Source organism: Sander lucioperca, chromosome 15 (assembly GCF_008315115.2).
Source record: "Sander lucioperca isolate FBNREF2018 chromosome 15, SLUC_FBN_1.2, whole genome shotgun sequence".
Classification (NCBI taxonomy): Eukaryota; Metazoa; Chordata; class Actinopteri; order Perciformes; family Percidae; genus Sander; species Sander lucioperca.
In genome coordinates this window covers 1098191-1125563 of record NC_050187.1, presented here as the reverse complement: position 1 = coordinate 1125563, position 27373 = coordinate 1098191, and the positions used below count along the sequence as shown (strand labels likewise).

At 42.6% G+C, this 27373-nt stretch overlaps 1 protein-coding gene across 2 annotated transcripts; it reads left to right on the top strand.

The window, feature by feature from the left end:
• Positions 1 to 1556: 1556 nt before the first annotated feature.
• On the top strand, positions 1557 to 13769 carry LOC116053631 (zinc finger protein SNAI2-like). Of its 2 annotated transcripts, XR_004105896.2 has the most exons (4): positions 1557 to 1926; positions 9061 to 9675; positions 12579 to 13512; positions 13663 to 13769. XR_004105896.2 is itself a non-coding variant. In XM_031304721.2 (3 exons), the coding sequence occupies exons 1-3, from the start codon at positions 1647 to 1649 to the stop codon at positions 12755 to 12757; spliced, it is 1074 nt and encodes a 357-aa protein (XP_031160581.1). In that variant the 5' UTR covers positions 1557 to 1646; the 3' UTR covers positions 12758 to 13654. The 2 variants fall into 2 exon arrangements, 1 of the variants encoding a protein (XP_031160581.1); XM_031304721.2 differs by lacking the exon at positions 13663 to 13769 and having other exon boundaries at positions 12579 to 13654.
• The last annotated feature ends 13604 nt before the right edge of the window (positions 13770 to 27373 follow it).

The following is a 27373-nucleotide window of genomic DNA, read 5'->3' as shown; positions in this document are numbered from 1 at the left end:
GTTTGCCTCTTAACTGTTAATACAGGCCACTGTTCAACAAGTTATGCTGATATTAAAGGGTAACAACAGTTGTTTTCAACCTGGACCCTATTTTCCTATGTTTTTGTGTCTAAGTGACTGATGGGAACAACAATCTTTGACATTGGTCCAGTATTAAGCAAGACTGCTGCAGTCGGCAGTGGAGAAACAAGCTACAATGTAAGTTAATAAGACAATTGTCCAGCTTGTATTTACCTTCACAAATTGTTCATTTTGACACTGACAGACTCAGATTAATATTCTAAGTGTCTGACAACATTATGGAAAGGATTTCTAAGGAGATAGACCTTTAAAACCTCTTTGAGACCTTTCTGTTTAAACTAGTTGCTTGTGCTAAACCCACCAGACTCCATACTTTTAGCGTGTATAGAGCCAACATATTTTCACATGTAAATCGGTAAACTATGTGTTTATTTCACCAAAACAAGAGTTGTGATGGTTGGAAAAGTGGAAAGAAGAACCAAAATGGCTTTTTATAGTTTTATTTTGTTTCTGTCGGCTTTGAATGACGTGTATTTTACTATGCTAAAATTACTGTTTATTTACATGGAGTCTGGTGGTTTTAGCGAACGCAATTTCACAGATGTTTTAATGTTTAAAAAAAGGATCATCAAATCATGACAAGAGTTATCTCGAGACACTTTACAGATAGAGTAGGGCTAGACCACACTCCCAACAATTCAAGTAATTCCTATGGGGCAAATGTGCATCGTAAATTTGGTCCACTAAAAGTGCTTTATTTTGCCACTGAAAGGCTCAGATTATTATTCTAAGTGTTTAACCAGAAACGGCGCTGAGGTCGCTACCGCTAAACCCACCAGACTCCATTTAAAAAAGCAATACTTTTAGCATATTTAGAGCCAACATATTTTCACGTTAATCGGTAAACTATGTGTTTATTTCAACCAAAACTAGAGTTGTGATGGTTGGAAAAGTGGAAAGACAACCCACAATGGCTTTTCATAGTTTTATTTTGTTTCTGTCAACTTTGAATGAAGTGTATGTTTAAAAAAAGGATCTTACTCTTTAACAGAAAGGTCGACCTCCTTAGAAATCCTTTCTATATTGTTTGTCAGACACTTAGAATATTAATTTGAGCCTGTCAATGGCACTTACCCTTTATATGGGTGTCAGACTGGGGGTGTAAAGGGGACAGAGTACCCAGGGCCCTCATGTGAAGAGGGCCCAAAAAGATGCTGGAATGAATAGCTGTGGATTTGGGCAGGGGCCTATAGAGAATGCCTTTCTACAGGGCCCAGAATTTTGTGTTACGCCCCTGGTTGCATTTAAATTAAATGCAGAAATGCAAGATCATCTTTGGTAATCTTCTGTCTATTTGTTATGCAATGATGTTATAATTTTCGCTATCTGATGCTGCTGTGTTTCATGCTGAGACTTTTTAAACAATGGTAAGATTTACCATCAGCTGTTTTCATATAATGAAAAGGGGAGGGGGGGCAGCCCCACCAGTGTGGAGTGTTTCCGTGCCTCTATAGTGAGCTGCTATCACCATTCATACACCTGTTTTGTTGGGGCATGCTGATTGACACACATAGCCCGCCCCCTGCACTTGTCCTTTCATTGTAATTGGTTCAACACTTGTGAGTATGGAAATTCCCCCGCGCGACCCTTGGCTCGCACCTGACCAACGAGAGAATGCGCGAGGCCGCAGACGGACAGACACACAGCCGCCGTCCCGCCGCTGTGAATCACAAACGGGTTCTCAGTCACACCACCGACAGCTGGTTCCGTTAACCGGCTGTAGACCACCGTCACTTCACACCAACTCCCGTGAAGAGGGCGACGACATGCCGCGGTCTTTCTTGGTAAAGAAACATCACATCGCTAAGAGAGCAAACTATGGAAGACTGAGCTCAAACACTGAGGGTAAGACTCATTCACTGAACACATCACTCTTTTTGAAAAACGGTCAGAGGAGGGAAAGTAATAAAGTAGGCCTACTCTTGACTATTACAAAATAGAAATAATGAATAAAGTTATGTTCAGGTAATAACCTCAGCTGAGGTTACTCATATGTTACACTTATACTCAGTATATTCTACAACAGTAGGCTACACCTGCTAGCCTACATAAAGATAGTCTTTACAAATTAATACGTCAATAATTGAACACGCCAAGCCAAGTATTTTACTGCTTGGAAGTGTGAATGCTGGACATTTACTTAAATGTTTCAAGTTGCCTACGTTTGTAATGCCCAAAAAAATAACGTTTTTTTTTAGAGTAGCACTTTTTCGTTGTTCTAGACGTTCAATGGCTCACAACCGAAGATTAAACGCATCCTCTTTCTGACCAAACTGATTGGTTAGAAGTTCAGGTTTTACAGTATTTAAAGACATTGGAGTGGTCATGTATCCTACTAAATGTTTTAAACCCAGCACAACCTTTCTGCTTCAGCTCTTTACAAGATTATGGAAGGAAAATAATGCTGAATAAAGGGACACATGACAGTTTTGTCTGGCCACAAACAAAATGTAGTTTTGTGTTTAGCAGGTGCAAAATCCCCAGCTCCTTGAGAGACCAGAAGGGCCCCATTAAGCAGCCTCAAGGGGCTATGCAGCAGCCTTCCAGGCTCCTTCTGACAAATCCCTCCTTCCACCTTTGTATTTGTTCCAAAACAGCCCTTAAAGTGAGCTTGAGCCTTCCCCATCCCCACCCCACTGTATTGATGAACTTCCATTATTGCAATCAGAATAGGAAATAGAAAGAAGACCTGGTAATAAGACTGAAATCATATTTAAATTAAAGGAAAATATACAGTGATTTAAATTTAACAAACTTGTTAAATGTTTGGCTTGAAAGGACCACAGATGGCAATTTCCTGCACGTTTCTAAAGACTATCACAGCAAGTGTGTGGTCTTAAACTCCTATCTGTATTTAAAATAGTTTGGGTTTTTGATTTTTGTTTTTTTTTGTTTTTTTTTGTGAAAATTAGGATTAGAATTAAGACCCTAAAAAGATTTTAGTTTTCTTTTTGACATTAACAATTCATGACTAAATAAGCAACAGTCAGTGGTAAAGTTTGAAAAAGAGCTGGAGTGGGCAGATTGAAATCTACAATATCATCATGTCATGTCGTTCAACATTTTTTCGATACCCTGAATTTGATACCCGGTTTCTGAACGATACTTTTTTCGAAACTCATTTGATCAAAATCCATCTTAAAGTGCTCATATTATGCTCATTTTCAGGTTCATAATTGTCTTTAGAGGTTAAATCAGAATAGGGTTACATGGTTTAGTTTTCAGAAAACACCATACAACACTGAAAAAATGGGCATGCAGACTAAAATTCACCGTGTTGTTCTGTCAGGATTAAGCTGCCATCTAAACGTCCGCTGGCCACCAGGCTAATTCACACAGTGTAAACACTGAAACACTGCAGCGCTATCTCATTCATCTCATCTGGGAACAGAGAAATGTCTAGCAAAGTTATAACCGAGCAGTCTGACGTGTGTAGTTGTTATACTGTAGCAGCCTAGTGTCTTTCAGGCAATTTAACAGTGAATGGCTGTGAGTAATGGCACTGGCTGGCTGAGTCCTTCCTGAGTCATGCTGTCAGTTTAGGAAGCGCTTGATTTAATATGCAGCGGGGTACATATGGGCTGAGCACGCATTGTACGTCAATATCGCTGTTGCGTTGTTCAAAACACATTTATCTTTTTAATCTTAAACTGTCGATTTACATAGCAAATTAGTCCCAGGGCAGCGGCCAAGACAAAGAGCGATTCACAGAGCCCATCCCATCCTGGGATAGAGAAACCAGGGCCCCCTCTGGGAGCCAGACCCGGAATGGAACTCACCAGTGAGCATGTGGTGGCTGGGCCTTGACCCATGAAGAAGAGGGTCTCACGTAAAGGAGAGGGTTGCCTCTATGCAACTACAAGTCGCTGAGAGGAAAGCTCTCTTTTGTTGTGCATATGCACCGAACAGCAATTCGGAGTATCGAACCTTCATAGTCTTTGGGCGTCCGGACAAAGGTATTACCTAGGATTTAGGGCTGAAACGATTCCTCGAGTAACTCGAATAATTCGATTGGCGGCTGCGTGGCGTTTTCTATGTCTTTACACACCAGAAATGTGTCTGACACAGCGCTGCTGCTGCTAGCCTTGTCTGTACACATGGATGTTTCCCACTGATTTACTGCACTCAAGCAGTAGTATTCTTCATGTTAAACATAAATATATACTGATTTGATTACAGCAAAGACAACGTCGGCAGTATTGACGGCAAAATAGGCTACAGAATATTTCGTTCTGTATTGACAGGTGCAATATTAGAAAATTAATAATTATTAGGGCCCGAGCACCGACAGCGGCGAAGGCCCAATTGAGGAAACTGAAGGAATTATTATTATTCTTTTCCCGGCAAACGAATTGCCTTTTTGAGGGGCTTAACATACTCAAAAACTACGTATTCAAAATTTACGTATTTTAAGTGTTTCGGGAATAGGCGCACAAAAATGGCTCGCTAGCGCCCCCTACAAAATTAAAAAAAATTATCCCCTGCAGTACATTTAACGTTGACTCCCGGAACTTGGTACACATATGTATCATGGCAAAACACGTAATTGGAGCCATACCCTAAACCCAACAGAAGGTCCGCCATTTCGTACTTTAAACGTCCTATGACATGCTGCTTTTTGGATGCTTTTATATAGGCCTTAGTGGTCTCCTAATACTGTATCTGAAGTCTCTTTTATATAGGCCTTAGTGGTCCCCTAATACTGTATCTGAAGTCTCTTTTATATAGGCCTTAGTGGTCTCCTAATACTGTATCTGAAGTCTCTTTTATATAGGCCTTAGTGGTCTCCTAATACTGTATCTGAAGTCTCTTTTATATAGACCTTAGTGGTCCCCTAATACTGTATCTGAAGTATCTTTTATATAGACCTTAGTGGTCCCCTAATACTGTATCTGAAGTCTCTTTATATAGACCTTAGTGGTCCCCTAATACTGTATCTGAAGTCTCTTTATATAGACCTTAGTGGTCCTCTAATACTGTATCTGAAGTCTCTTTATATAGACCTTAGTGGTCCCCTAATACTGTATCTGAAGTATCTTTTATATAGACCTTAGTGGTCCCCTAATACTGTATCTGAAGTCTCTTTTATATAGACCTTAGTGGTCCCCTAATACTGTATCTGAAGTCTCTTTTATATAGACCTTAGTGGTCCCCTAATACTGTATCTGAAGTCTCTTTCCCTAAATTCAGCCTTGGTGCAGAATTACAGCCACTAGAGCCAGTCCCACAATGAGCTTTCCTTAGGATGTGCCATTTCTGTGTCTGTAGCTTTAAATGCTATTGAGGGGGAGAGAGGGGGAGGAGGAGAGAGGGGTGTGGCCTTGACCAACTGCCACTTTGCTCGTTTGTAAGCCATGATGTCTCTCTCTTTCTCATGGGTGGGCCAAATTCTCTAGGCGGGCAAAGCAGAGAAAGGGGAGGTAACCTGTCCCCTTATGACGTCATAAAGGGAAGATTCCAGATCGGCCCATCTGAGCTTTCATTTTCTCAAAGGCAGAGCAGGATACCCAGGGCTCGGTTTACACCTATCACCATTTCTAGCCACTGGGGGCCCATAGGCAGGCTGGGGGAACTCATATTAATGTTAAAAAACCTCATAAAGTGAAATGTTCATGCCATGGGACCTTTAACGAACTCCTCCTACAGATTTCATCCGATCAACTTCAAATTTGGTCTGTGCCATCTTAAGGTGTTAAAGATGAAAAGAAAAACTTTTAGTCATAGGGCATAGCCGTGGCGGGGCGGCCATTTTGTGCATTTCGTCATCGAAAGAGGAAGTGGGTGTAACTCGAGTGTACATTGTCCAATTGGCTCGAAACTTTTTATGATTCATAAGACTCTAACTCTGAGGACATTTACCTGACAAAATTGACTCATAGTCATAGCGCCCCCTAGTGGCAACAGGAAGTAGGCCTAAAAGTCAAGGTGCTATACTTTAACGAACTCCTCCTAGAGATTTCATCCGATGGACTTCACATTTGGTCTGTACCATCTCAACACCTTAAGGCCCTGACACACCAGCCAGACGGACCGACCGTCGGCAGAAAAGCCAGTCGGACTGATCAGTCGGGTCCCGAGGTCCAAAAAATGCCTCAAAACACACTGAGGCGACGCTGACTTGAGCGCCATGCAGTTGCTGAATCTGTCTTCATTTCAGATTGACAAAGGTCAGTTTAAAAGATTTTCGTCAGATTTTGAGAGGCTCATCCGCTCCCCATTTCCGGGTGAGTCCCGACTGCCCTGTCCCCGACTGAACATGTCGGGTCGGCCCAAATGAATGCCGACGGCTCCTCGGACGGCCGACGGCACGGGGCACACTGAACAGACTCGAGTCACCGACCTCGCCAGACGGCCCGACGCCCGATTATCAGGCTGGTGTGTCTTCTCTCTTAAAGATGAAAAGTTATTAAAAGAAAAACTTTTCGTCAAACGGTGTGGCCGTGGCATGGCGGCCATTTTGAGTGTTTAGCGATGAACGAGAAAGTGGCTGTAACTACAGTGTACATTGTCATATCTGCTTAACATTTCCCACAAGAGTCCAGGTCTGAGGACATCTACAGGCCAATATTGACTTTTGGTCATAGCGCCCCCCGCTGGCAACAGGAAATCCGCCTTATATGACAGACATCATCTGATTTACATGAAACTTAGAATGTGTGGTCTACATGTGAAACTGAGCCACCCCCTATACTTTAACCACACCCACTTACTCAGACCACGTCCCCTTTCATAACATTTGAACCGTTTAAGGTAGAGTCTCGTGTGAGGTGTCATTGAACTCAGCAGAGAGTTGCTTTTTGATTGGTGATGGTTTGACCCGCCCCCTATGCGTTAGTCACGCCCCTTTTCATAACTAATGACCCGTTTGATGTAGAGTCTTGTGTGCGGTATCATTGAACTCAGCAGAGAGTTCGTTTGTCATTGGTCATGGTTTTTGCCCGCCCCCCTATGTTTAAGCCACGCCCCCTTTCATAACTGGTGACCAATTTAAGGTAGAGTCTTGTGTGAGGTATCAATGAACTCAGCAGAGAGTTCCCTTTTCATTGGTGACAATTTGCCCCGCCCTATATGCTTAAGCCATGCCCCCTTTCACAGCTAATGAACTGTGTGAGGTATCATTGAACTCAACAGAGAGTTCCTTATTCATTGGTGATGGTTTGGCCCGCCCCCTATGCTTAAACCACGCCCCCTTTCATAACTGGTGACCCGTTTTAGGTAGAGTCTTATGTGAGGTATCAATGAACTCAGCAGAGACTTCCTTTTTAATTGGTAAAGGTTTGCCCCGAACCAGATGCTCTGGCCACGCCCCCTTTCACAGCTAACGAACTGTATGATGTAGAGTCTTGTGTGAGGTATCATTGAACTCAGCAGTGAGTTCCCCTTTCATTGGTGACGATTTGCAGTGTCTGAGTGCCGTGTCCGCTAGTAACCCCGATGCGCGCAGAGGCGCGAGGGCCCGTCCAATGCTGCTTGCAGCTTTAATTTATATATATATATTTTTTTAAATTACATTTATATCTGCATTTGTGTCAAAACCTAGAGACTTTCAAACATCAACATGTCATTTATTAATATGTATTTGTGTCAAAATGACATATAAACATCTTTTCCTATTCTACTTTGCCTGGAAACACCTCCAACACGCTTGCGTGTTGCGTGAAAAATAGGCGTCGGTTCTATTTCTAGCATACATGCGTTTTCGCGCCTGAGATGTGCGTGTCACGCAGGCAGTGTGCAGGCTCTAACCTGTTAACATGGGAGCCCAAATAAAAATGGACACGCCACGCAGCCAGTGTGAAGCCGGCCTAAGCTGTCTCCATCTTAAAATGCATCTCCAATATTTACCCGTGTTTTACCACATCTCTGATCATGCAACTGCAATCAAAAAATGGCTGCAGCATGCTGTGTTTGTGTTTCATGTCTGGCAACCCAGCCAGGGTGTCAAAACGTGGCAGTAGACGACTAGCCTGGCTCCACCCTCCTACGTGCTTCCACTCAATTTTCATTTCCCTTCAGTACTCTGTCTGGGCTCGCGGTATATTCTTGGGTTTTCTCCGGTCAAATCTTTACCAGTCCAATCAGTGAACAGAGGCTGAAAATGATGACGTTGAGGTTGTGCTCTAGTTTGAGTTGTAGTTCCGTAATGGCGGTGGAGAAAGATGCGAGCGAAGCCATTCTGTCCATTGTGTCAACGCTGCCGAATATCCAGAAGTTAAAGCCCGAGCAAGAACAATCTTTGCTGAGTTGTCTTGGTGGCCATGATGTTGTGGCCCTCCTCCCCCACGGGGTTCGGGAACAGTTTGATTTTCCAGCTCGCTCCGTTAGTGGTGAAGGAGTTAGCTAAGGCGAATGCTAACGATGCTAAGCCGACGTCATGACCAAACGTTAGCGATTGGTTATGGCAGATCCAGAGTGGCTCTGGCCAGATCAAAGTACCCGCCTTCAAGGAAGTTAACACTTGTCAATGGAGAGAGGCCAGACTCTCTGGACTAATGAAATGGACCAGAGTCTGGTAGGACCAGGCTAATGGACCAGAGTCTGGTAGGACCAGGCTAATGGACTAGAGTCTGGTAGGACCAGGCTAATGGACCAGAGTCTGGTAGGACCAGGCTAATGGACCAGAGTCTGGTAGGACCAGGCTAATGGACCAGAGTCTGGTAGGACCAGGCTAATGGATGACAACACACAGGCCAAAACGTTCTGTAACGTAATGGAAATTTCAAAGGAGAACATACTGGCTTTAGCATTGTTGTCAGAGAAGAAAGTATTTCAACTTAGCATGTTTCATTATTATCTGATGACATATAATGGTAATTTTATGATTTAATACAGTAAATATATTACACATTGCTCCTTTAAATGTACAAATCACCAAGGCATTATAAAGCTTAATTAATATTGTTGATAATAAGGTGTGTGTGTGTGTGTGTGTGTGTGTGTGTGTGTGTGTGTGTGTGTTCGTGTGTTCGTGTTCCACAGAGGTCCCCTGCAGCCCCCACGAAGACTCTCTGCTACACAATGACATCCCCCCTCGTCATCATTGTCCAACCACAAGCCCATGGCTATTCCAGTCTCTCTCCTCCTCCTGTCCTCTTTCTCTCAGAGCAGACCGACTGCATCTGCCATCTTCTCCAAACACTCGCCCTTTCTCCTTTTTGGGCCACTCTTCCGAGGGCTACAGTAGAAGCCCTGCAGATGCCTACAAACCAGCTGAATCCTGTACCAAAGGGAGCCTGGGAATCCAGTGTGTCACAGGAGACCACAGGAGGAGAGAGAGCCTCATCCCTTCATCCCTCCCTCTCCTGGCCCTCTTTCCAACCATCCCTCACGGCGGCAGCAGCCAGGGGAGCTTTGCGTGTTTGGACTGTCATAAAGAGTACTTAAGTTCCTCGGGCCTGGCCAAACACAAGCAGCTCCAGTGTGAGTGGAGCAGTAAGAAGCACTTCAGCTGTAAGTACTGTGAGAAGGAGTACGTCAGCCTGGGAGCACTCAAGATGCACATCAGGACACACACACTGCCCTGTGTGTGTAAACTCTGTGGCAAGGCATTCTCCAGACCCTGGCTGCTTCAGGGACATATACGAACACACACAGGTCAGTGAAACACACATCCACACCTTAAAGGTTCTTCAGCGTATTGTAAAAAAAAAAAAAAAAAACTCTTTATTAAAGGGGCACTCCTCCAATTTTACACACGAAGGTCCGTTTACCAGTCATGGTATGTCCTTCTGGAGGAGCTCAGGGAAGTCTGAGGAAATAACCCTGATGATGTCATCGGGAGACTACAAAGTTATAGCAGCAAGCCTGCATTACAAACTGCAGGCATGACGCTTGAAGAAGCATGTGCATTTCTGAGGAGATTCAGTTTCAGTCTGTATGTGCTCTCTTTCTCTCTCACTCTCGCTGTCCTTTTGTCTCTCTTTCGCTTTCGCCCAGTTGGTTGAATGATGTTCAAACGGCGTCATCATTGAAATAATTTCCGTTCCTGGTAGCAAAACCAGTTCACCAAAGTTGGGCAGCCTCCAATCTGCGTCCAACTCGGTCAGGAGGAGGGTGGTAAACTAGGGTCGGCTGCTCTGCGTTGACCCATTCATATAGATCCCCGACGTCACTGTGTCTCTCTGCATAGGGCACTGTTCTAGTTGTAATTGGTTAGAGCAGAGATCTTCAACAGGGGGGTCTCCAGAGTTACTGCATTGGGGCCACCAAGTGATGAATTTTTTTTTTTTTTTTTTTTTTTTTTTCAGAACTTAAAACATGTCTGAAAATATAGGCTACTTAAAGATAAGTCCAACATATTAATAGCAAAGATAAATCGGCCTATTGTGTGATTTATTTTTATTTACACAGTATTGATGGCAGGCTTACTAGCCTGTAGTTAAGGTAGCCATCCACAGATACAGTTAAGCTTCAAGGATTCACTGTGCTAAATGTATGATTAACATTAAAACATAATGTATAAATATATATGAATATGTCAATAATTATTATTTTAATAGCTTCGTATTGTAGGGCACCATTAGAAAAAGGTATGTATAAAGGCTTTAGGCTGCCATACACGTTTGTAGGCCCAGTTTAATGTTCAACTCAATTTTATATAATATATGTAGTAGGGCTGTCAATGAATATTCTAAATTCGAATATATATTCGAATAGTTTTTAAAAAACGAATTTCGAAGGTGAAAATTAATATTGGAATTAAAAAAAAAAAAAGTGGAAAAAACCGCTCGTGGTAGCAGAGGCTGTCTGGCTGTCTGCTTTGCGAGTGGACGCGCTAGCACGCCTGAGGGTTCAGGGACAGGTCACAGGAGTCCTACTGTCTGGCACAGCCTCACTGCTGAAAGTTGACTTGTCTTGCATGGAAGATGGCACAAAGTGCAGAGCCCAACTCGACTGCATCAGAGAAAGCAATTTTAACCCCCCAAAATCTAAAAAGCCATGTCTGGAAGTACTTTGGATTTTGGTCGGTAGGAGGTAAAATAGTTGAGCCGCGAGATAAAGTTGTATGCAAGCTATGTAAAATACAGTTAGCATACCATTCGACCACTAGCAACATGAGGTCACATCTCGAAAATGTGCACCCAAATGAGCATGGCATAATGTGTGGAACTCCAGCTAAACAGTCACGTCTTGACACGTATTTTGCACCGCCTGCCACAAGCTCTTTGTCTGCAACACGACAAGAGGCCATAACGGAGAAATTAATTTCGTTCATTTGTAAGGACATGAGACCAATCAGTGTCGTGGATGGGGCAGGCTTCAGGGAGTTCTGTCAAGCAATGGAACCGAGGTACCGTATCCCTATGCTACGACTGAATAGATACGCATGAATAAAGGTTAAATGCACTGCTTCCACTGGTTTGATTATTTACCGTTTCATGTCAAGGAAAAGCTCCATGTTTACCACAGCACAGCTCGCTCGGAGCGTTCAATGTCGGTTCTATATCGGCTACTGTGAAACTTCAATTAATGTTAATATTTGTTTCAGTCACTGAATGAAGCCTGCTATATTTGGGACAATAGTCGCGACCTTAAATTGCTTGCACAAAACTCTTGATAGCACTCAAAATGTCTTTATTGTTGTTCATTTTAAACCGTTATGCGCACAGCCTCACATTGTGCAGAGAGCGTGAGGGCGAGAGACAGAAAGTGCTCGAGTGAGCGAGCGTGAGGTCTGCGGTCTTGGCCATCATTTGATTTACTTGTTTTTGTGTAGGTAATACGTTGTCAAATATGTTTAAACTTAAATAGACTACCTATACAAGTACTTATGTCTCTTTGTATTAATTTGTCCTGTTATTGACGTAATGCGCGTCATTGACAAAATGCGCATGCGCAACCAGATTCGAATAGTTCGAATATTATGTGTTTTTTTAGAGGGAATATTCGAACGTCATTTTTGAGCAATTTTGACAGCCCTAATATGTAGGGGTCCCTGCTCTGTCTCTCTTTCAGGTTAGGTGTTCTTGGTAGCCTGACAAGCCAGTCCCACATCCAGATGTTGGGTCTGGGAACTCACCATTGGCAGGGCTCAATCAGAGGGGCGGGATAAATGGTTGTCTTTCAAATTCCCTCTGCACACAATAGGATAGCGCTACAACCAACCAGAGCATTGCTAGTTGATAGATTAAACTTTAAACTCTGAACACATCTTCCTTTTTTAAGAATGACTTCAGTGCTGTTCTTTGTTTCTTAACTCCAAGTCTTCCAGAGTCGCGGCCAAAGCCGATTCCAAAGACCGCTGTTCGCCAGCAGCAGCAGCAGCCATAAGCCCGCCCACCGATTCTATACACAATGTGATTGGCCTGACTAGAGTTAGTTTTTTCCAGCTCGCAAGCCAACAGAGAGAGTGACCCTAGGGTGTGTCTAGATTTCTAGGCTAGGTCCTTGGCCTAAAAAACGTTGAAGACCCCTGGGTTAGAGGGTTCATGGATTACTATGAACAGGAAACTACTACCGCGCCATTACTGACATAAATCTCTGTGTTCCTCGTGCAGGAGAGAAACCGTTCTCGTGCCTCCACTGCAGCAGGGCTTTTGCTGACCGATCCAACCTGCGAGCTCACCTCCAAACCCACTCGGAAGTGAAAAAGTACCAGTGTGCAAGCTGCTTCAAGACCTTCTCTAGGATCTCACTGTTAGCCAAGCACCAAGAGGCTGGCTGCCCGCTGTCCTGACTGTGAACGTCTTCCTGCTCCGAAATACTCTTCTGTAGAGTCTCACTGAACAACCGTGTCTTTGAAACAAAAACGGGCTCGGAGGTTTGCACAGCTTGGTGTGTGGATCACAAAACCTGCATGCCTAAGCAGTGGAAAACAAGCTACCATCTGACAGCCCTGTTCTTCATCAAAACAATTATTTCACAGAGTTTGACAAAACAGTGTATTGACATCTGTAACTTGCTGTCAGAAACCACTTAGTTACTTAAGTGTATATGTGTCAAACTAACATGTATTTTGAAGTGTTTACAATGTTGCACAGATTGAGTCAGCATGAAGCAGCCACAAATGTATTTAAATGTTCATTTTGCTAACGATGATGTTAGAACTGACCCCCCACATCACCCCCACACACTAATAACAGGAATGATGTGTCACACGTTATCAGGCTGTGTCGTGCTTTAAAACATAGACCTCACAGTAATGCTTTGAGTTTCATTCACTGTGACAGAGAGGGGTGATGGTGGTGAGCAGAGGAGATGTCCGTGTTAGATGTGTTACTGAAAGAAGATTACTGAGTCTTTCTTCAATTTGCTTATTCTCCTTATTCTCAACCATCTCCGCTGTCATCGCAAACTTGTTGGAGAAAACACAACAGCCCAGTCACAGTTCTTGAAGTCCCCAAGTGGGATCTGCCTTAGTCCCCGTGGGTAGTTAACAGTACATGTATCAGGAGGTGCACATTAGGTACAGTGTAGACTAGGGCATATGGCGTATGTGCACAAGCGCCATTGCTGTGTCTTAACCACTTAAAGGGTAACTACCATTTTTTTGTGACTGATGGGAACAACAATCTTTGACATTGGTCCAGTATTAAGAGAGATCACTGCAGTCGGCAGCGGTGAAACAAGCTACAATGTAAGTTAAACAGAAAGGTCTCAAAGATGTTTTAAAGGTCTATCTCTGTAGGGATCCTTTCCGTAATGTTGTCAGAATATTAATCGGAGTCTGTTAAAACAAAGCAACAAGCACTTTAGTGAAGGTAAATACAAGCTGCACAATTGTCCTATTAACTTACATTGTAGCTTGTTTCTCCGCTGCCGACTGCAGAGATCTCCCTTAATACTGGACCAATGTCAAAGATTGTTGTTCCCATCAGTCACTTAGACACAAAAAACATAGGAAAATAGGGTGTTACTTTTTTAAAGTTACCTTATAAAGTGTATTTCATTTTTTTTTCAACCTGGACCCTATTTTTTCCGTGCACTGGTGTCTAAGTGACTAATGTGAGCAAAGATCTTTGGAATTGGTCCAGTATTGAGCGAGAACGGTGTGACTTTGAGTTTTGTATTATTGCATTTATTTTATTGTTTTATTATTTTGTGTTGTGCCTCTTTTGTGTTGTATGTTATTGTTTATTTATAGACTGTGTTCAGCACTTTGGTCAACAGTGTTGTTTTTAAGGTGCTTTATAAATAAAGTTGGATTGGATTGATTGGATTGACCGGCAGCCGCGAACCGGGCGGCAATGTAATCATATAGGGCAAATTTGTAACATTAGTACCATCCACTAAAAGTTTTTTGCCACTGACAGGCTCAGATTATTATTGTAAGTGCCTGACAACATTATGGAAGATATCCCTACAGAGATAGACCTTTTTTTTTTTTTTTTTTACAAGAAACCTCTCCAAATTACCATCGTCAAACTCACCAGACTCTATTTAAATAATCAGTACTTTTAGCGTGTATAAGGCCAGCATGATTTCACAAGTCAGTGTGTGAATTAAGGGTTTATGTCAACCAAGCCAGAGCTGTGATTGTTGGAACAGTGGAAAGAGGAAGCAAGACGACTTTTCATAGTTTTATTGTTTCTGTCCACTTTGAATGAATTGTGTTTTATGATGATAAAATTGCTGGAGCCTGGGGGGTTTGGCTAGCGGGGCTGCTTCATGTCAAAAAGGATCTTACTCTTTAACAAAAAGGGTGACCTCTGTATGGATCCTTTCCATAATGTTGTCTGACACTGAGAATAACAGTAAATCATGCCCTTTTAGTGGACAGAAATTGAAGGTGCACAATTACCCTTTAACTTACATTGTAGCTTTCAAAGATTGTTGTTCCCATCATTTAGACACAAAAATACCCTTAACGCACAACCATAAGTCAGTTCAGAGGAGTATTATGTATGGGCGACACCTTAAAGTCACCCTAACAAACTGCTGAAGGGATGTTTACATTTCCTTAATGACTCAGACTTAGTAAGACCTGGTGATCAAAGTCAAATGAACTATTAAAAATAAAAACTGAAAAAAACCCACCAAACTCAAGAGGTGGCCATGTTACATTTCTGAAGCACAGGTCAGGCTTCTTTCTCATCAGTTGAAGTAGCAGACTGAGTATGGAATGTATGGAGTCTGGACTAATGAGCTGCCAGAAACTTTTTCTGTTATTTTACGGATTTATTTCTTGGAGTGTAAGTAAAGTAACTTTAGCAACTCTTAACAGGAATCCAACCATTATAAAGTGCTGTGTAGTCATATAGCCCTAGCTGTATACGTCTCCATAACAGCAGGCGGCAGTAATCTGTATTGGCGCCCAAAAGTTAAAACCGGAAATGACAAATGCGTCACATGGGTCTGGCTTCTCTAGCCGATAGTAATGACGGCTTGTTCGAAATACGATCTCTTATTTTACAAAGATAATTCACCGAAACGTGTTTCTGAAAACATTTTAAGAGAGAAATAGGCCGTACAGTTGCTGAATCTGTCTTCATTTCAGATCGACAAAGGTCAGTTTAAAAGATTTTTGTCAGATTTTGAGAGGCGTTCATCACTCATCCCACTCGCCATTTCCGGGTTAGCACTCCACCAATCAGATTGGTCATTGAGTCAGACTGCCCGCCCTTTGACCCTGCAAGTGAGGTCAGCCAAAATGAAGGCCGACAGCTCCTCTGACGGACGACGGCACGGAACACACCAAACAGACTAGAGTCACCGACCTCGCCAGACTGTCAGACGGCCGATTATCAGGTTGGTGTGTCAGGGCCTCCTCTCCATTAGGTTTCATTGTAAAAATAAATATTTAAAAAGTAAAAATGGTTGAAAAAGTTGAACATTTCCCATTACGTCCTTAAAGGGCTAAAACACGTTGATATTTGAATGGTTTTTGTAGCTAAAAGTATGCATATGTTCAGTAGGCGTCCAAACAACAACGGAAGTAGAATAAGTCAAAATAATAATACAAACATGAATAACAGTGAATACAAAGCCCTGTTTATGCTTGTTTATCCATTTATGAATGTCCTCGAGACAATTCATAAGAGAGAAAAATTCATTGAAAGTATGAGGGTGAGGGTCACAGCTGAGGTAAACCTGGGAATCGTCTGCGTTAAAATGGAAACTGATGTGTGATCTTGCGAGATGTCCTAATGGCAGCATGTAAATAGTAAACGGACAATGTGCCGTTTAAAAAAATGAAATGATCAAAGTTTTTCCACCAGCAGCAGAGATACACGACTTGCTGTCACAATGCTGCAAACACTTGCCCTGCCCTACACCTGTACTACGAATCTGAGCACCTGTTGTTTGCCCACCAGAATGGCTCTGTCATGATGTAATGGAATGCTATGAACAGTAACAGTCTGTGGAACACGGTCTAAATCTTCCCAACCAGTCAGCCAGGTTCATTTTCAATACACACAGATGCTATTCTGACTCCCTGCAGGCCTATAAATACATGGAAAGCTGTTATATTAGGCATGAGGGCAGCTCTCATCTCTCAGTGTGTCAGTAATACAAGACAGCGATGCCGGATTTAGCTGCTGTCAAGACATGAGGACTATTTTAAGGCTACAATATTAGGCCAATGGATACAGTGTGTGTGTGTGTGTGTGTGTGTGTGAGTGTGCGTGCGTGCGTGCGTGCGTGTGTGTGTGTGTGTGTGTGTGTGTGCGTGCGTGTGTGTGTGTATGTGTGTGTGTCTGTGCGTGCGTGTGTGGGTGATAGGTAAGGGAAGTAATAGACATGATGGCAATCAGATTATGTTGGTATGTTCCACAGTGGATGTGGGAGTGTTTCCATAAAGTCCCTCACCACAGGCCTCTGATGCCCTGCGAATGACACTTACACTTGTTACCAAGACATCTGCCAATGTGTGCAACAGGGTGGGTACTTGTGCTTGTGTGCGCTAATTAGGGTTGAAGGATGAAGAAGGTCAGATGCTGTGGTGAAGTCAGATGAGGGGAAGCAGGGGGAACATTTAAGGTCGTGTTTAAGGCTTTATGAATCACAGTGACACGAATGTTGACTTTTAAAATGACAATTCAGAATCAGAACAAAATGTGAACATTTGCTTTCTTGTTAAGTACTTACTTGGCAATAAACCTGATTCTGATTCATTGCGTAGGCATAAAATGTTGTGGCTCGCGTATACAGGCAGGCGCCATCTTGAGAATGCAGTCATGACCAGTCGAACGACGAACGCCGGGCAACCAGTAACTAGTAACATAGCTCAAGCACGGCGTTCGTCATTCGACTGATCGTGACTGCTTTCCCAAGGTGGCGCCCGCATGTATACGTGAACGGTAGTCTTTCTAAACTATCTTTTTAATAAACTGTCTGTACACTTGCAAAGTTCTCAATGCTTTGGTTTACATAGGGACCCTCATTATGTTACCGTGGAAGCTACTTTTTACCGCTGTTTTGAGCCTTGTTAGTGGTGTAGAAATAGCGATTTATTTTTACTTTACCAGTGCCCCAACGACTAGCATTATAAGCTAATTAGCTAATTAGCTTATAACGCTAGTCTAGTCTAGTGTTAGCGCAAACCGCTAATTGCGCTAAAATTGGTCACATTCGATTAGCATGAAAACAAATCTCAGAGAACGGTCGACTCGGTACACATCATTTTGCGCCGGATTTCTCCTTTAAGTGTACGGTTAAGTTTATAGGGAAAGATGGTGTAAACATGTCCTGTCCTCATGTACCTTGTCAATATTTAACTCAGACTATGTTTTCTTTCCTAACCTTAACCAACAATAAGAATGTTTAGCATGCTTCAGTTGCTACAGGCAGATATTGTGGGGAAAACTACTGAAATGTGATGTGCAGATGCGCTCAGTATGCACATTTTGCAATAATTTTACATTCATTGAAAATGTAATGCAGGTGGCATTGTTTTAAATCAAATGTGCATACATACATCTACTTGCCATAACCAAAAGATTATTCAGTAAACAACCTTCAGTGTGTACTCCCAATAGTGCCGTCTTGGAAGTCTTCCTCTGCAAGGTAACCTCTAGTATAAATAATGAATGCCAGAGGTTCATCAGCCTAAAACGTGACCTGAAAACATGTAATCAGTTTTGCTGTGCTGATGAGCAGATTTTTGCTCCCGCAGATTTAGAAAATATGGGTTAGGGTTAGTAGGGTATACCTTTTAATCGTCCAGGTATACACAAAATATGCACCGATGATGCTCACGAGGCAGCCATTTGGCTTAGAATACATGTGGTAAAAACATAATATATCACAACATCTATTCCACATGGGGCACACTCAACAATGCCGTCATCAGTGTCATTTTTCTGTAGGTGAAGTGAGAGAAGAATGGGTGATTTATTATGGTGTATAGACAGAGGAGAGATGGAGCTGGATATATCTGTGCACTCGCTGTGGAAAAGGAGCTCAGTGAGGTGCTAACATTTCCAACTATGCCAAACCAAGCCACTACACCCCCGCCTCTTTTTCCACCACGACTGGAAGAGTGTGTGTGTGTGTGTGTGTGTGTGTGTGTGTGTGTGTGTGTGTGTGTGTGTGTGTGTGTGTGTGTGTGTTTGTGTGTGTCTCTGCAGTCGTCATCTCTCTGTACAGATTGCAGATAGTTTTAGTTTAGAGATATCTGTCTTTGAGATTTCTGCCTTCACTCCAACACAATGGAGGCGGATGGAATTCCATGTGTGGTGCTCACTATGAATAATCCACAAATTCTATTTCTGGGGACAGAAATCTCAGACAGATATCCCAAATCCTTGAGAAATAAAACCCAACCTACCTGCATGCAGAGATACCGCAAACCCAATAAAGCTGCATTATTGGATTTTTATTTACTTGGGGAAAACTGATTAAGCTCTAAAGCCAACGTCCTTATGAAATCATTATGACAAAAGGAAAATTATTAAACAGTAAATGACTATTAAATTAGGCGAGTACTGAAGCTGTAGTGCGTAACTTTATATTAATGAACGTCTGTTCCATTCAAGCCATTGTCAAATGAGTTGCTACAAAGCTAATTAAGACTATCAGCTCCACACAACTCTCTCTGGATTTCTCAGTACATCTATGTTCAGAAGATTGTGGCATCCAGCGACTTTCAAGTGAAGATAATGACCTCTTCTGAAGAGTCCATCATGTTTTTTTAATCCTCCACGTCCTCCTTGGCTACTAGCAACTGCTTGGAGTAGGGGTGGGGGCTATGTGCGATCACGGAAGGCTTGTATCATGTGGACGCGCCGACAGTGTTTTTGTCATTACTTAGAATTCCTCATGGGGGCGAAAGAAACTACGCACTATAGCTTTAATAATAATGTCTAATATCTGATTAAAGGTGCAGTAGGTAAGACTTATAAAACTAACGTTCTGTCATATTTGCTGAAACTGACCCTATGTTCCAGTAGAACTACATGAAGCAGGTCATTTAAAAAAAAATCCAGCTCCTCTGGCTCCACCTACAGCCTGTAGTGAGATTTGCAAAAATCCACCGCTCCCTGTTCAGATACACCAATCAGGGCCAGGGGGGGGTGTCTAACTGCGTGTCAATCACTGCTCATGCACACGCATTCATTCTCCCTTGTGGGGGGAGGGGCTTAGGAGACCGTTTTGGGCTTTAGTGGAAAGGGGGGAGGGACTGACAAGTTGTGGATGTTCAATTTTTTTGGCTAAGTCCTGGATCTTCACAATCCTATCTACGGCACCTTTAACTACAGCCAGCTAATATAAAAATGACTATTCACAAATCTTACTTACATTTACTCCACAACTACAAGTTTGCCCAAACCACTTGACAAAGACTCAGGCACACTGTATAAGTGTATGACCCTAGTGTTTTGGGAAATTTACCTTATTTTTGACCTCATACAACATTGAACTGCAGGTAGATGATTAATGTATCGACTTCCATTTTAAGGATGGTGATGCCCATTTTTTTTTTTTTTTTTTTTAGATTACGTTTTAGCATTTTTGCCTTTATTGGACATTAAACAAGCAGACTGGAAACGGGGCAGGGTTAGAGGGGTATGACACGCAACCTGAACCCAAATGGCGACGTTGTGGTTATGTGGCATGCACTTTAACCATTTGGCTACCAAGGCACTCCTGGTGCCCATTTCTAGACCATGTAATAAAAATACAACTACTATATTTTCAGTGTTTTTTTAATTTTATTTAACGGGAAAAGAAAAGAAAATGCTACAAAACAGCCTAATAATGTTTTGATAAAAACCCCAAGCAGTGCAACAGCTGGAAAGTCCGGACATTATTATCAGCTGCTTTTAATGTTTGATTAATGTGTGAATTTTAGGTTGTGAATTTTCGTAGTATGTGTATTTCCTTTTAAAAAGTGTCTTTGAGTGTTGCAAAAAGTGCTTTATAAATAAAGTGCATTATAATTATTATTATTATTTCCAGCAGTAGTGTCACTGCAAGCACTTCTTATTTGTGTTATAACTATGTAAAGAAAGAATGCATATTAAATCATCCTGAAAGCAGACTTTGGATTTGGGCAGTGGTGGCCTAGGGTTAAGAAGAGAGCTTGTGACTGGGAGGTCGTCGGTTCAATCCCCAGACCGACAGGATAAAATCTGGGTGGGGAAAGTGAAAGAGCAACGCTTGTCTCTCCCTCATTAACACCACTGAGGTGCTCTTGAGCAAGGCCCTTAACCCCAACCGCTCCAGTGGAGCTGCTCAGTGGCAGCAGATCAGACTGTGGTTGTACTGGGCAGCTTCCAGGTATGAATGTGATCAGATCAGACTGTGGTTGTACTGGGCAGCTTCCAGGTATGAATGTGATCAGATCAGACTGTGGTTGTACTGGGCAGCTTCCAGGTATGAATGTGATCAGATCAGACTGTGGTTGTACTGGGCAGCTTCCAGGTATGAATGTGATCAGATCAGACTGTGGTTGTACTGGGCAGCTTCCAGGTATGAATGTGATCAGATCAGACTGTGGTTGTACTGGGCAGCTTCCAGGTATGAATGTGATCAGATCAGACTGTGGTTGTACTGGGCAGCTTCCAGGTATAAATGTGATCAGATCAGACTGTGGTGGTACTGGGCAGCTTCCAGGTATAAATGTGATCAGATCAGACTGTGGTTGTACTGGGCAGCTTCCAGGTATGAATGTGATCAGATCAGACTGTGGTTGTACTGGGCAGCTTCCAGGTATGAATGTGATCAGATCAGACTGTGGTTGTACTGGGCAGCTTCCAGGTATGAATGTGATCAGATCAGACTGTGGTTGTACTGGGCAGCTTCCAGGTATAAATGTGATCAGATCAGACTGTGGTGGTACTGGGCAGCTTCCAGGTATAAATGTGATCAGATCAGACTGTGGTAGTACTGGACAGCTTCCAGGTATGAATGTGATCAGATCAGACTGTGGTTGTACTGGGCAGCTTCCAGGTATGAATGTGATCAGATCAGACTGTGGTTGTACTGGGCAGCTTCCAGGTATAAATGTGATCAGATCAGACTGTGGTGGTACTGGGCAGCTTCCAGGTATAAATGTGATCAGATCAGACTGTGGTAGTACTGGGCAGCTTCCAGGTATGAATGTGATCAGATCAGACTGTGGTTGTACTGGGCAGCTTCCAGGTATGAATGTGATCAGATCAGACTGTGGTTGTACTGGGCAGCTTCCAGGTATGAATGTGATCAGATCAGACTGTGGTTGTACTGGGCAGCTTCCAGGTATAAATGTGATCAGATCAGACTGTGGTGGTACTGGGCAGCTTCCAGGTATAAATGTGATCAGATCAGACTGTGGTAGTACTGGACAGCTTCCAGGTATGAATGTGATCAGATCAGACTGTGGTTGTCCTGGGCAGCATCCAGGTATGAATGTGATCAGATCAGACTGTGGTAGTACTGGGCAGCATCCAGGTATGAATGTGATCAGATCAGACTGTGGTAGTACTGGGCAGCTTCCAGGTATGAATGTGGAACTGTGTGACTGTGACAGGTCGTCGTTGCAAATGAGAAGTTGTTCTCAATCGACTTACCTGGATAAATAAAGGTTAAAAAAATAAAAAAATTAAAACATTTGTGTTAAAATTCTGTCCCTTTCCACACAAACAGTGACATTCACACAGAGTGAGTGTGCTGATTTCAATATTCTTTTAATTGCCTGCTTTTGTGAATATTTTTTTTTAAAGTGATGCCTGGTTTTTGTGTCACAATAATATAAATCTTTATTTTTGTGTAATTAGTACGAACGTGTTACCCATCTATTTTCTTTAGTTTTAGTGCAGTAGGCCTATTTGGGGGTTAAGGTTTTGGTCATAGTTCCACTTTCACTTATAGTTTTTGCTATATTTCTAGAAAGGTATTAACCCATGACATCCGACTGGTTTTCAGTAGTGTTACGGTGAGTCACAAACAATGGACCATTTCATTGACACTCCCCCCCTGCCGCACAACTCTGCGAAAAATCGGACATTTTGAATCTGTCCCCCCAGGCCACTGTACCCACCAGCCACAATTATACCAGTGCCAAAACAGAGAAACATCCCCCGTTTAGATGATCATAGACCAGTAGCACTTACCCCTATACCAACCCGTTCTCACTCCGAACTCGTAAAATATGGACGTTTGGACAGTGGCTGTCAGCATCTGAAGCGTGTGTGTAGAACGCACCAGGCAGAGCAGCAGCTACACGGGGTTTGAAGATGACGTAGCACTAAGGGCCTTTTTACAGTAGCCGCAGCCAAGCTCATCCATCCATCCATCTTCGTTCGCTTATCCGGTATCGGGTCGCGGGGGGAGCAGCTCCAGCAGGGGACCCCAAACTTCCCTTTCCCGAGGCGTTCCCAGGCCAGGTTGGAGATATAATCCCTCCACCTACTCCTGGGTCTTCCCCGAGGCCTCTGCGCAAATGTGACGTCATGGTAGCGCACGCCGTAACTATTTATACACGCACGGAGATAACGACACTAGTTGCAGTCTTCTCCTGAACAGAGGTGGCGCTAATGAGGAAAGCCTACCGACTTTGCTCTTTCTACGGACTAGAAGAAGAAGAAAAAGGTAAACAACGGCAGAACTGGCAGCAGCATTGACGTCAATGCTTCGATTTGATTGGATGAGCTACTTGGTGGGATCAAGTCTTTCATTCACCATAAAAGAACTCATCTTAACCCAGTAAGTTTATAAGAGAGACTTGCAGTCACTCTGAGAGTCCTGGCATCCGGTTGTCCTCGAACTCGTCCATGTTCCTGTTTCCACTTTGTCGTGCGCCGCTGAAAAAAATAAAGTGGTGCGCCAGCGAGATCTACGTCATTTTGACGTCACATTGGCGCGCACCACCTCGGGTGCGGCTAGTATACCGCACGTTTCAGAGCAACTACTGAAAGCCCAAAAATCTGCATAGGGAGGTTGGTTGTGGTGGTGGATGGGTCAAACACAGGACTTTCACCCAGGAGACCGGGGATCGTGTCACGTTTCCTAAACCCAACCATCGCTTTCTTCTTTTCCTAAACCCAACTGTCCCATTCTTCTTTACCTAAACCTAACCGTCCCATTCTTCTTTACCTAAACCTAACCGTCCCGTTCTCATTTACCTAAACCCAACCGTCCAGTTCTTGTCCCGTGTGTCATGGAAACGTAAGCCCACCCATGACCTTTTCCTTAACCTAACTGCGTCAAAAGTGACACCAATAGTCCCGACCAAGCGCGTTTAGATCTGACGCTAAAGGAGACTTTTAGCGTCAATAACAACGCCACAGGCACCTGACCAAGCATCCGTATTTTAAGTGATGGGAGTGAGAATGTGTTGCCCATACTCACAAAATGTTTTGAGAAACTAAAACACATTAAATCCAGCCTTCCTGCCAACCTTGCCCAGCTCCAATATGCCTAGAGCACACCGATCAACAGAAGACCTTGACCATCATTGATTACAGCTCGGCGGTCTCGCATTGCCACACCTTCCTCCACGGTGCCAGAACACCAAACAAACATGGACCCTAATGTCGTTTGATTCAATTTTAATGAATTGAAAAATGTAATTGTAATAATTTTAAAGAATATAAATCTATATTGTCAATGCAAAGTATTTTTAACCCTCACAAGACCAGCTTCGTCAGCATTCATCACAATTTCATTTCTTTCACATGGCCTTAGTCCTTCACTGAATGTCAGCTCTGGCGTTGCATAAAGAGCATTCCCAGTCATTTCAAATGATTATGACCACAAAAACATTATTGAAAGAAAGAAATGGCACATGCTGCCCATTTAGATAAAGTACTCATTTAACAAATATTCGAATGTTTTTTCACAAGCAAAAGAAACTACTGTTACATTTTCTGTCTAATAACTTCAAACTCCTGTAACCTTTAACAATTCACAAAATCTTTTTTTTCACAAAACACTCATTCTGCAAAGAAACTGAATTGCAAAAACATTAAACAAGAATTGAGATTACACAAATAAAATTCCAATTGTTATTAAAAAAAACTTAATGATTTAAAGTGAAAATGATGACTCATGGGACCCAAGTTCCCTCTTCTATTTTCTTCACAAGCTGCCTCTATAGAGAGCATGACTTCCATATGTACTGTATGTGTTTCAGTATGGCTCTCAATGCTCTGCATATCTGGAGAAGGACTGCCATCTATTGGTTACACTGTGTGTGTGTGTGTGTGTGTGTGTGTGTGTGTGTGTGTGTGTGTGTGTGTGTGTGTGTGTGTGTGTGTGTGTGTGTGTGTGTGTGTGTGTGTGTTCTTGTTTAACTATATTCATGGGGTCCAAAAACCAGGAATACAGTATACTTGTGGGGTCCGGACAGCTTTGTGGGGCCAAAATGCTGGACCCCACAACTTTAAAGGTCTGTTTGACAGTTAAGACTTGGTTTTAGGATTAGGGTTAGAATTAGGTTATGGTTAGGTTAGAATTAGATTATGGTTAGGGTGAGGGTAAGGGTTAAGGTTAGGCATTTAGTTGTGATGGTTTAGGTTAGGATAAGGGGCTAGGGAATGCATTATGTCAATGACAGGTCCCCACAAAGATAGTGAAATGCACTATGTGTGTGTGTGTGTGTGTGTGTGTGTGTGTGTGTGTGCGTGTGCGCGTGTGCGTGTGTGATCAGCAACTGAAGTTTGTAAATCAACATCATCATCCCAGAAAGCTTACAGACACATATCTGATGATCATGTGTGATTATAGTCCAATGCTTTGAAATGGAAACAATTTCCAAAATATATATCTTTTTATATTCCTCTATCTTGGCAGATGGATCATAAAAGTATTCCTTGTAGCAATAATCCAAGAAGCAGATAGCAGTATCCAGCACTTCCATCTTTTCAGATTTTTCCCCCCAGCTAGCTACAGATGTGGTAAAAAGAAATGTTGATAAGCGCAATGTTCACATGAATACAAAATAGAAACTGTCTGACTTTGTGACAAAATGACTGTTATTGTTAGGACATGACAAATTAATTTGGTGCACTTTGATCTGTTGAAGCTGCTCGTGATGCTTTAAAATGTGTCATCTCTTAAAGGGTAACTACCGTTTTTTTCAACCTGGACCCTATTTTCCTATGTTTTTGTGTCTAAATGACTGAGTTAATGTGAATGACATTGGTCCGGTATTAAGCGAGATCGCTGCAGTCGGCAGCGGAGAAACAAGCTACAATGTAAGTTAATAGGGCAATTGTCCAGCTTGTATTTACTTACTTACTCGTTTTGCTGCTGACAGACTCAGATTAATATTCTAAGTGTCTGACAACATTATGGAAAGGATTTCTAAGGAGGTCGACCTTTCTGTTAAAGAGTAAGATCCTTTTTTTAAACATAAAAACATCCACGAAATTGCGTTCGCTAAACCCACCAGACTCCAGAGGTTTTAAAGGTCTATCTCTGAAGGGATCATTTCCATAATGTTGTCAGACACTTAGAATAATAATCTGAGTCTGTCAGTGGCAAAACAAGCACTTTTGTGAAGGTAAATACAAGCTGGCCAATTGCCCTTTTAAATTACATTGTAGCTTGTTTCACCGCTGCCGACCGCAGCCATCTTACTTAATACCGGACCAATGTCAAAGATTGTTGTTCCCATCAGTCAATTAGACACAAAAACATAAAAAAACGGTAGATAACCTTTAAGATCTCTCCTCAGTACCGCTGGGATGGACAGTGATAAACAAGCTATGGCTCATTTGTATCAGATGACGGCTTGGGAAGCCTCTGTTTGGTGTTGCCATGTCAGAATTATGACTGAAATACCAATATATCATTTAAACATTTGGAACCAGTTCATCACGGTATTACAACTGGGGTGCCGAACTATAGCTGCCCACTGCTCCTAATTAGTTAGGATGGGTTACATGCAGAAGATACATTCCTTGTATGTGTAAATGTGCTTGGCAAATATAGAAATTATTATTATTATTATATTACTATTAATATATATTATATTATTATATACATTATTATATTGACATCATAGTAAACAGGACAGACTGCTGGCTGTTTGTCTCTATCAGCTCTTTTAACTTAAACACTTCTCTACAGTGTAAGCAGCTGGTCAGGGATCCGATTAAAGGTCACAAACATATTTTCAGCTCCTGACGCCAACAAGAGACTGAAGTGCATTGAATGATGAATTCAATCTTTTCACAAGAGTAATGGGTTAGTATAAAAACCTGATTATTCTGCAAATGCTGCTTCCTTTGGAGTCTGGCAAGCTGCCGTTGATCGACTCCATTTTAAGCTTTCATGGCTACATTTTGTGAGTGAGCCCTCAGGCAAAGCACTGAGATGACAATGAGCCAAGGAAACCAGGGGTTTAGGGGTGTGTGTGTGTGTGTGTGTGTGTGTGTGTGTGTGTGTGTGTGTGTGTGTGTGTGTATGCGTTTTGGTTATAGACAGCGCTAAGAGGCTGGGACAGGCTGAAGGGCCAGAAAACAAATGTGGATACGGTTCTATCTAGACTATATTGGATGTCTACATATAATAATAATAACTTTTATTTATATAACACCTTTCAGGAAACCCTTTGACACTTTACAGAATTACTGTGGCTAAGCTAAGCTAAGCTAAAGGAGGTTGTAGGCTGTGGTAAACAGGTGGTGTTTGAGGAGTTTTTTTAAAAATGTCCAGGGATGTAGCATTTCGGATATCTGCAGGGAGGGGGTCCCAGAGGGATGGGGCTGCAACACTAAAGGCTCTGTCTCTGAAGGTACAGAGTCTGGTGTGGGGAATGGAGAGCAGGCCAGCGTCTGAGGACCGCAGGTTTCAGGGTGGGGGTGTATGGATGGAGGAGGTCGGAGAGGTACTGTGGGGCCAGGGCATGGAGGGATTTGTAGGTGAGAAGGAGGATTTGATATGTGATGCGGGACTTAATTGGGAGCCAGTGAAGGTGGGCGAG